General features: G+C 47.8%; 1 protein-coding gene across 1 annotated transcript in view; it reads left to right on the top strand.

The window, feature by feature from the left end:
• The first annotated feature begins 3,066 nt into the window (after positions 1-3,066).
• Positions 3,067-11,017, top strand: part of Naa15 (N-alpha-acetyltransferase 15, NatA auxiliary subunit) — a 48,275-nt gene continuing 40,324 nt past the window's right edge. The window contains exon 1 of the mRNA XM_090356931.1: positions 3,067-3,423. Coding sequence (XP_090213057.1) covers positions 3,370-3,423 — 54 coding nt within the window. The 5' untranslated portion in view covers positions 3,067-3,369. The remainder of the gene's footprint in view (positions 3,424-11,017) is intronic.

The raw sequence follows: 11,017 nt of genomic DNA, 5'->3' as shown, positions 1-11,017 counted from the left end.
TTTACTCAACTCACATCTCTCAAGGAGAGGTAGAGGAAAGGAACAGTTGGAAAAAAAAATAGTTACATGAAATGCAAAACACTGATATGGTTATTGACTTATGACAATAAAAGAATTGTACAAATCAAAGTCAGGAATTGGAGAGGGGTGAGCTTCCTCTGTGTGTGCAAGAATATGGGGCCAGGTGTGATGGTGCATGCCTGTAACCTCAGCTGCTTGGAGAATCAGAGGTAGGAGGACCAAAGCTCAGGCTGTAGGCACATTACTAGTGGTAGAGTCCCTGTCCAAATGTGAGGCCTTGAATTCAAATCACAGGAATGCCAAAAGCATCGCCCCCAAACCAAATGCGAAAGGCAAAAAAGCCACACACACGAAAATGCTCAGAATAGGAAAATTTTTTATTTATTAAACCTGGGTGACAGGTACATTTCTTTGGTTGTTTACAAAATGTATTAAGATGTAAAAATCTCAGTAAAAAATATCTTAGAAAAACATATAAAAATGGAGAGAAATGTCACCCCATCCCTTTTATGGAATTAAAAGTTTTTAAGTTGAAATGATTTTTGGTTGGTTAATGTTTTTGGAATCACCCCCCCCCCCCCCCCCCGAAAGCATTGTGTTGGATCAGACCCTGCTGGGTTCTTAGGGTCTTAGTAGGTAGCTCAGGCTAGTCTGGAACTCCTGCTATGCACATCTGGCTGATCTCAAACTGTCAATACTCCCACCTCTGTCTCCCAAATAGAAAGAGAAGTCACATACCATCACACAGAGAAGCATCTTGACATAGAGTCCTGGTGGTAAACAGGGTACGATGGTAATGAGTTCATTTATTTTACCAGGAAGTATGAAAGCTTCCTAGAAACTTAGCTGTTATACCATTAACTGAAATAATATCTATGTTAAATAGTAGTAATTAGAAGATATTTAATTATTGAGCTTGGGTTATCACTGTCTGTGTAGACAGACTATTAGCTGCTGGTAAATTTTACTTTAGAATGAGATGTTGAAATTAAACTAATTGTTACTGAGCCTTAAAAATTGGTATTTAGGGGCCAGGAGTTTAGCCTAGTGGTAGAGTGCTAGCCTGGCATGCACAAAGACCTGGGTTTAATTCGCTGGTACCACATGCATAGCAAAAAAAGCCGGAAGTGGCGCTGGTAGAGCTCTAGCATTGAGAAAGTCCAAGGACTGCTCAGACCCTGAGCTCAAGCCCAGGACTGGCAAAAAAAAAAAAAAGAGAAATAAAAGAAAAAAATTGGTACTTAGGGCTGGAAACTATAATTTATTGTGTATAAACACTTGCCTAGTATGCGTGAGGCCCTAAGTTCAGTACTCTGTGAAAAAAAAAATTCCAGCCAGAAAGAATTAGCCAAACTGAGCTTCAAAGACCAGAAATTTACTTCTGCAAAGTATATTATTCAAGAGAAATTTAGAAAATCATAGTAATAATGATCACCTACTTAGACAATTCTCCAAATTTTTCATATAGTTCAAAGGTTTCTAGGAGAGTAAATCTGCAGATTACAATTGTGTGTGTGTGTGTGTGTGTGTTCAAGTTTAGTGCTCTACTAGTAGAGCCACAGCTCCACTTGTGGCTTAGGGGTAGTGAATTGGAGATAAGAGGCATTCCTTCCTGGGCTGGCTTCCAGTCATGATCCCCAGATCTCAGCCTTCTGATGAGCTGTGATTACAGGTGTTCCAGCCCTGACTCCATGGCCGGGCCTGGAGTTTGAACGCAGACCCTCATGCTTAGGTATTACTGGGCCAGGTCTCCACCCCTGTTTGTTTGTTTTTTTGCCAGTCCTGGGCTTGAGCTCAGGGCCTGAGCACTGTCCTTGGACTTTCTCAAGGCTAGACCTCTACCACTTGAGCCTCAGCACCACTTCCGGCTTTTTGCTATGTATGTGGTGCCGAGGAGTTGAACCCGGGTCTTCGTGCATGCTAGGCAAGCACTTTAACCACTAGGCCAAACTCCCGGCCCCATCCACCCGTTTATCACCGCTTAGTTTTAGGATGAAGGCTGTTTCATACTCCGGCATGCTTGAACCCCTGGTTGCCTGCTTTAGGCTTTGGTCACTGTAGGATGACAGGCATGTGTCCACCTGGGGATTAAGGCAGCGGGTCTCAATCCTTGCTTGCAGCCTTCCACGGAGCTCTGGGGTTGTACACATGATTGCCAAGCACGTGGCTATCTATTTCTAAAAATATGAATTTCTAAGTGTCTTACACTTTATACAGACAATCGAGTTAACGCTGGAAGAGACACAGGCCGCGCTCCCCTCCCCCGCCAGTCCCGGGGCCGGGGCTCAGGGGCTGGGCACTGTACCTGAGGCCTTTTGTGGTGGTTTTTTGCTCAAGCCTCGCCCTCCACCATTGCGCCGCAGCAGCACCGGGCCTTTCCTGCTCACGTGGCGGGGAGGACGCCAGCCCGGGGCTTGAGCGTGCTAAGCAGGCACTCCACCACCAAGCCGCTTTTGAGGCGCGACGGCGGGGGGCGCGACGGCGGGATCCACGGGGCTTCCAGGGACCTCTGTCGCGGGTGCAGCTTGGCGTCTTCGCCCAGTCATAATCGTCGGGGGAAGGCCACGTGTGGGGCCGGGAGTGTGGCCTAGTGGTAGCGTGCCTGCCTCGCACGCACGAGGACCCGGGTTCGAGTCCCCGGCGCCCCCTACGCAGACGACAGCCGGAAGCGGTGCCGAGGCTCACGGGGTAGAGCGCCAGCCTCGGGTCCCCACACCCGACACGCGTGGGGATCCGGCCTGCACCCCGAGGCTCCTCCGGAGGGACGAGCTCGGCGCCACTCGCCGGCGCCGCGGGGACCCCGGCACCCGGACCCCCGCCGCCGGCAGACTCGACGGCGCCTCTTCTCCAGCCCGGGCCTCGACCCCCGGCCCTGCCTCGGGGGGAACAGAGCCGCAGGTCCGCACGGCTCCCCCCGTCCCGTCCTCCCCGCCCCCCACCGCGCGCACGCGCACGCGCACGCCGCCCCCGGCTCCCGGCATGCTCCGCGACAGGGAGGGTGGGGAGAGGAGGTCACCGCGCCTGCGCAGTGGGCGGCGTGACCCGGGTGGGAAAGCCCTCCGCGGCCGCCATTTTGGCTGCCTCTGTCGGTCTGTTCAGTTACCACGTGAACCGCCGACGGGGACCCGCGGGGGAGGCGGCGGCAGCATTCAGTGAGAAAGGGGAGGAAAAATAAAAAAAAAGCGAGGAGAAGGGGCTGTCCGGGCCGGGCGAGGCGGCGACCCCCGAGGCCGCGTGGTGGCGGCGGGCCGGGCTCTCCGAGGCCGAGGCGGCGAGGGACCGGCGGCGGCCGGACACACGGACTGACGGGGCCGGGCAGCGGCGGGAGCCGCGGGAGCAGCCGGAGCCATGCCGGCCGTGAGCCTCCCGCCCAAGGAGAACGCGCTCTTCAAGCGGATCTTGGTGAGTGGGGCCTGGCAGCGCTCGGGGCCCGCGGACCCCGCCTTCGGCGTGCGGCCAGGCCCGGCGCCCGCGGCCGCCCCTGCCCGCCGGGGCCGCCCCTGCCGGCCGGGGCCGCGCCCCGCACGCCCGCGCGAGCCCGGGCCTCCCGCCCCCCCCGCGGCCGGCCCCGCGCGAGGCCCCGGGCGCCGGGCCTGCGGACTGCGGGGCCTGCGGCTCTCCCGGGGACGCGGGCGGGCGGGCCGGGTGGGGGCCCGGGCGGGAGCCGGTGCGGAGGACGCCGGGCGGCCCATTCATTGCCTTCGCGCGTGTCCCCGCCCGTCTCGGGTCCCGCGTCCCTCCCGCCGCCGCCTCTCCTGGGATTCACCTGTCCCCGCCCGCCCCCGTCTCCAGGTGACCTCAGAGCGGGGCAGAACCCAGGCAGATCGAGGGAGGGCGGGAAGCCGTCCAGGAAACGAGTGGGGACTTGAACCTCGGGCCCCGTGCGGCGTCGGGGAGAGGCGTTCGCGTTCCAGTGTCCGGGCGGGACACCTCCGCACCCCTGCGTCCCCCGGGGGAGGCGCGGTCAGCGCAGCGGAGCTCTAGACCCACTCACTCTAAACCGAATTGTAACGACACCAGTGCAAAAACTTACCGGGGAGAAGAGAACATAAGGACTGTTGAGTTATTCGGGTGGCTGAGATCCGAGGACCCCAGACTGGCCAAGCCAGCCCCGGGCAGGGAAATCTGTAGGCCTCGTCTCCCTTGAAGCAGAAAACCCTTGGCGATGGAGCTGTGGCTCAAGTGGTAGAGAGGCAGTCTTGAGCAACGACAGCAACAGAAAGCTCGGGGACAGCACCCCGGCCCAGAGTTCAACCTGCTAGTCCCCGCACGGAAAGAAAACTCCGGAGCTGGATCTTGTTGACGGCAGTTCACGCGCATTCCTTGCATTGCAAATATGTGCAGTCTGCATTAAACAAAAACAAGCCCATAACTTCGCTGTATTTAGTAGGGTCTGTTTACATTGCGATACATCCAGTAGCTTTGACTTTGTAATGACTACATTGTATCATATTTTATGTGTGGATTGGTATTTAACGTGTGGACCGCCCTTTTCTTGCAAACCTTTGAGCAAGAATAAACAATATTTGCCAAACTTCAGACTTAAATTTTTTTTTTCCCCAGTCCTGGGCTTGAGCTCTGGGCCTGAGCACTGTCCTTGCACTTTTCTCAAGGCTAGAGCTCTACCACTTGAGCCTCAGCATCACTTCCGGCTTTTTTCTATGTATGTGGTACCATGGAATTGAACCCAGGTCTTCGTGCATGGTAGGCAAGCGCTCTACCACTGGGCCAAACTCCTGGCCCCCAGACTTGAATTTTTGAGGACATGTGTGACCTTTTTTCCAGGGCACTTGCTTGTGAAGATGGGCTCTGAATTGCAGAGATTTCTAAAAACATTCATGTCAAATTAACTTGATTTTAGAAAATACATATAGATGTAATTCATGTTGAAACACATTTCGATATTACATGACATCTTTGTAGTTTTTGTTGTCATAAGACTAATCGGAGTGTTAGTAGGATTGTAGCATCATTTTTTAAGGAAAATGGTAATCTCACCCTGGGCCTTGTGGTACAAGCTAAGCTCTAACACAGTTACATCCAGTCCATTGTGAAAGATTCATTTTCTAAAGACTGAGCTGAACGCCAGTGATTCACATGTATCCTTGTTTCTCAGATAGCTGAGATGGTTCAGATCAAGGTTCAAGACTAGACCAGGCCGAAAAGTTCATGAGTCTCTACTTCCAAAATAATATGCTGGTCTGGATGAATGGTTCAAAGGGTAGAGCACCAGCTCAGCTGTCTTAGCAAACTCTTATCAAGCCAGAACCCTGAATTCAAAAACTAGTATTTCCAACAAAACGAGTAATTGAAGGGCCGGGAGTCCTTCGTTTTTCTTCTTTTCTTTTCTTTTTTTTTTTTTTGACAGCCATGGGCCTTGAACTCAGGGCCTGGGCACTGTCCTTGGGCTTTCTCAAGGCTAGAGCTCTACCACTTGAACCACAGCACCATTTCTGGCTTTTTTCTATGTACCAAGGAATGGAACCCCAGTCTTCATGCATTCTAGGCAAGTACTCTACCACTAGGCCAAACTCCCGGCCCCTTCTTACTCTTTTTAAAATTGTGCCAGGGATTGAATTCAGGATGAAGCATAAGCTACATGTAGCCCACTCCTTTTTTCCAACTCTTTTCCCTGAATTGGCTTGCTGGACTAATAAGCTAAGCTACCACTTGAGCCCCACCTTGAGAACTGGTCGCTTGTGTTTTGAGACAGGATCTTGCTCTGTAGTTTGTTTCTATATTGTCCGTCTTGAGCTTGAGCTCGGGGCCTGAGCACTGTCCTTGAGTTTTCTCAAGGCTAGAACACTACCACTTGAGCCACAGCTCCATTTCTAGCTTTTACTTTGTATGTAGTACCAAGGAATCAAACTCGGGTCTTTGTGCATGCACTTTACCGCTAGGCCAAACTCCCCTTTAACCCCCCCCCCCTCCGCCGCCTTTTTTTGTTGTTGTTGTTGGTTCTGGGGTTTGGACTGTGAGCCTGAGCACTGTCCCTGAGCTCGTCAGCTCAAGGCTTCCACCCTACCCCTTAAGCCACAGTGCCATTTCTGGTTTTCAAGTTTTATGGTCTTTAGTGCCAGACTGGCTTTGAACCAGGATCCTCACATCTCAGCCTCCTGAGTTGCTAGGATTATAGGTGTGAGCCACTGTGCCTGGCTTGTTCTGTAGTTTGGTCTGACCTGAAGTCTTCGGGTGCTGGGAATATAGGTGTGTATCACTGTCCCCTGCTCCAATATTTTGAGAAAAAAAAATCAGGCTACACAGTTGAAATGAGAGTAGCAGAAGCACTCATGCATGTTTGTGTTTAATGTTTGGTCATTAGTTTTCTTTCTCCCTACATGTATGAAACAAAAGTAAATTGTTATGCTGGGCGCTAGTGGCTCACTAGATCTGAGGATTGTGTGGCTCAAAGCCAGCCAGGGGTAGAAAAAGTTCCAAACTCCTGGCCCAAAACCTACTAACAGCTATTAGGTGTTAGCCTACATGAAAAATTTGACCAACCCTGATTCCTTGTAGTCAGCTATGGCTATATTACTTGCTATTGCTACTTTAAAAAAAGTGGATATTAATGTGATCTATAAGGAAAAATAATCTTGGTTGAGCATACTTAAAATACTTAGTACTATTAACAAATGTAGTCTTTGGCCAGGAGTTTGGCCTAACTTGCCTAACTTGCCTAACATGCACAAGCACCCAAGTTCAATTCCTCTGTACCTCATATATAGAAAAAGCCAGAAATGGTGATGTGTATCAAGTGTAGAGCTCTAGCCTTGAGAAAGCCCAAGAGGGCCAGAAGTTTGGCCTAGTGGTAGAGTGCTTGCCTACCATGCAAGAAGACCGAGGTTCAATTCCTTGGTAACACATACATAGAAAAAAGCTGGAAGTGGTGCCATGGCTCAAGTGGTAGAGCACTAGCCTTGACAAAAATCCAAGGACAGTGCTCAGGCCCTGCGTTCAGTCACAACTGGAAGAAAGAAAAGAAAGCCCAAGGACAGTGCCCAGCCTCTGAGTTCAAGCCTTAGGACTGGCAAAAAAAAAAAAAAAAAAGTGGTCTTTGACTCTAGCCTGGATGATTGATTTTATTATTTCTCTCCTGGAAAGTGGTAAGAGAGCCAAATATACCTGACTCATGCATGTAATCCTAGCTCCTCAAGAAGCTGAGATCTGAGAATCACAGTCCAAATCTAGCCCAGGCAGACAAATTCACAAGATTATTATTTACAGTTATCAGCCAAAAGCCAGAAGTGAAGGCATGGCTCCAGTGAGTGGTAGAGTGCCAGCCATGATCTTGGAGTTGAAGTCCCAGTACCAAGTGTTTATATACATATGTAAACCTGTTAAGAGGGATGAACATAGCATGATGATAATGCATTTTTGTTGTTGTTGCCAGTTCTGGGGCCTGAACTCAAATCCTGGGCACTGTCCTTGAGCAGTTTTGTTCAAGGCTAGCACTCTACCACTTGAGTCACACTACCACTTCAGCTTTTTCTGTGTATGGAGTAATGTGGAATCTAACCCAGGGTTTTGTGTGTGGTAGACAAGCACTCTACCATTAGGCCAAACTCCCAGCACCTTATAATACTCTTTTTTTAAATTTATTGAAACCCAGTCATTTGCCAGTTCTGACTTAGGTGTTGTAAAGGAACAAATCACAGTAGTATTTTCTGTACTCCTGGCAATGTTCTCTTATCAGCCATTGACTAGATGTAGTTGTGGCATACTTCAGATTTGACTAGTGCACTTAAGAAACTGAAGTTTTAATTGATTGGAATAATTCTAATAGGGTGAAGACCATTTTGTGCAGGCAGCAGCACTTTTGGAGACAAAGTCTCCTCCTGTTCCTCTGGCTGGCCTGTATCTCAAGATCTTCCTATCTCTCCTGACTGAGTGCTGAGATTACAGTCTACACCACTGGCAGAGATGCCCAAGCACTGCACTCAAAAGAGCAGTTTTTTACATCTTAAATTTCTAACAGTGGGATTTTTTTTTTCCCTTCTCTGGGCCTGGGTGCTGTCCTTGCGCTCTTTAGCTCAAGGCTAGTGCTCTATCACTTTGAGCCACAGCACCAGTTTCCTGGTGGTGGTAAATTAGAGATAAAAGTCTCATGGACTTTGATGCCCAGGCTGGCTTTGAACTGTGATACGCAGATGTCAGCCTCCTAAGTAGCTAGAATTACAGGTGTGAGTCACCAGAGCCTGGCTTTTTTTTTTTTGGTGTGGGGGGGTGGCTGATACTTTACTTTGAACTGATGGCCTTGTATTTGTTAGGCAGGCAGGCATTTAGCTCTCTTTCCTGTTGGCTATTTTCAGGATAGGGTCTCAGTTTAAGCCAGGGCTAGCCTGAACAGTGATCTTCCTATTTCTTTTCTTTTTTTTTTTTGCCAGTCCTAGGCTTGAGCTCAGGGCCTGAACACTGTCCTTAACTTTCTCAATGCCAGAGCTCTACCACTTGAGCCTTAGCATCACTTCTGGCTTTTTCTATGTATGTGGTACCGAGGAATAGAATCTGGGTCTTCGTGCATACTAGGCAAGCACTCTACCACTAGGCCAAACTCTTGGCCCTGATCTTCCTATTTCTGTGTCTCAGTAGCTTTGGATGGGCACTCAGACATTGGTCGAGATAGAGTCTTAAAAAAACTTTTTAAAAAAATTTTTCTGTTGGTTGTGGGGCTTGACTCTGGGCCTGGGCACTGTCCCTTAGCTCTTCAGCTCAAGGCTGCCACCCTACCCCATGAGCCACATCACAACTTCTGGTTTTCTGGTGATTAATTGGACATAAGAGTCTCAGGACTTTTTAGTGCCCAGGCTGGCTTTGAACCATGATCCTCAGATTTCAGCCTTCTGAGTAGGTAGGATTAGAGGTGTGAGCCACTGCGCCCTGCTAACATTCTTTTTTTTGTTTGTTTGCTTTTAGTTTTTATTTATTTTTGCCAGTCCTGGGCCTGGAACTCAAGGCCTAGGCACTGTCCTTGGGATTTCTCAAGGCTAGCAATCTACCACTTGAGCCATAGCACCACTTCTGGCTCCCCCCCCCCCATGTATGTGGTACCAAGGAATCAAACCCAGGTTTTCATGCATCCTAGGCAAGCACTCTAAAAACTACGAGGCCAGACTCCCAGCCCTTGGGTCCATTTTTATTTTAAATTGACAAAACACATATTCTAAAAATGATGTATTATGTTAGAACTCTGGAATGTTTTTTAAAAATTATTCTTTCAGGTCAAGGGTAGGTTAAAATATGTATTTGGTAGATTATAGGGATGAATAGGATATTCTAGTAAAATGAAGGACCACAATTTAATTTTTCATAATAATAGCAACATTACATTCTGAGAAGATTCTGTAGATATTTCAAAGCTTTACAGTACTTCGGGTCATTTTAGGGTTCACACATACTAGTTACTTGGCGTTGATAGAATTGCCATCCAACTCTTGCTGTGAAGCACAGGGTACAAGGCTTCCTGAGTGAATGGTAGACTTGAGAGCTACTAACATCCAGCCTTACCTGAGTGGATATCTTCCCTTAATAATACAATTCTGTCGAGAGCATTGAGATATATATAGATATATATATATATATATATATATATATATTCCTTTGTTCATAAAAGGGTCTTTGGATATAAAAATCCAGGTCATATAAGATATCATATGCAAAGAACTATTTGTTCAGAATTTTCTCCCAGATAAGAGCATGGCTACTTTATCCTACTTTTTACAGGACTGCCACTTGTGTGTCCTACACAGCTAATGTCGTAGGGGCTGTCTTTTATCAGGAGTACTCCTCAGCTTTAGTTTTGTTTTTTTTTCTCCTGGTTTATCTTCTCCAATATAACTTAACAACATTTGACACATACTTTACTATAGATTCGTCTTATATCTTCAACAATTAAAATGTAGGTTTTGCCAGGCCCGGTGACTCATGCCTGTAATCCTAGCTACTTAAGAGGCTGAGATCTTTTTTTTTTTTTGCTTTATTTTTTTTATTGTAATTAGTAAAAGGGTTACATGATATTTGCCAGATAGAAGGTGCATTAATTCACATACATTGATACCCTTTCACGTGTCTTGGTACCCGTTTCCCTCCCCCCCCCACACCCCCCATCCGGAGAGGCTGAGATCTTGAGTAGCTAGAATTGTAGGTGTGAGCCACCATGCCTGGCTATTTTTATTGTTATAAACGTGATGTACAAGCCAGGCCAGGGCCAGAATTCAAGCTCCACAACCGACAAAAATAAATCAAGGTGATGTATAGAGTCATTACAGTTCTGCAAGTCAGGTAAAATCCCTCCCTCCTGACCTTCCATTCTTTCTTTTGGTTGGTCGTGGAGCTTGAACTCAGTCTGGGCACTGTTCTTGAGTTCTTGTACCACAGCTCCACATTTTGTTTTCTTCTGAGCTGGCTTTCAATGGTGGTCCTTAGAACTCAGTCTCCTGAGTAGCTAGGATTACAGACATGAGCCACCAGCACCCACTATGACAATGTCACTCTTTTTCCTTCCCAGTTTTTCTCTCCAGTCCCTACTCACAAGTGTATAGTTTATTTGCCACATATTGTCTAGTGAGTTCCACTGCTGCATTTATTCACCCAGAGTTGCATTATAAATGAATGGGACTAGTTGTAAATTGGCCTTTCTTTTGTCAGAGTGCAATAGGAAACATTACTGTTTCGTATGTTTCTTAGTTGCTTTGGTGTTGGGGAAAAATAGTAATGGAATTAAGTAAGTTTTATGACTAGAGACTGACAAATTAGAATATTCAGATAGTTATCAGTCATGTGTAATTTCATAAAATTCTATACTGATTATTATTATTATTTTTTTTTTTTTGGGTGCCAGTCTTGGAGTTTGAACTTGGCCTAGGAGCTGTCCATAAGCTCCTAAGCTTTTTTTTCTCAAGGCTAATGCTTGACCACTTGAGCCACAGCTCCACTTTGGTGTCTTTTTATTTTTATTATTTTATTTTATTTTTGCCAATCCTGGGCGACTGAACTTCGG

The sequence above is a fragment of the Megascapheus bottae genome, chromosome 23 (genome assembly GCF_031878675.1).
Source record: "Megascapheus bottae isolate mThoBot1 chromosome 23, mThoBot2.hap1, whole genome shotgun sequence".
Classification (NCBI taxonomy): domain Eukaryota; kingdom Metazoa; phylum Chordata; class Mammalia; order Rodentia; family Geomyidae; genus Megascapheus; species Megascapheus bottae.
The sequence above is the reverse complement of the archived record's forward strand: the minus strand, read 5'-3'. Positions and strand labels throughout refer to the sequence as shown.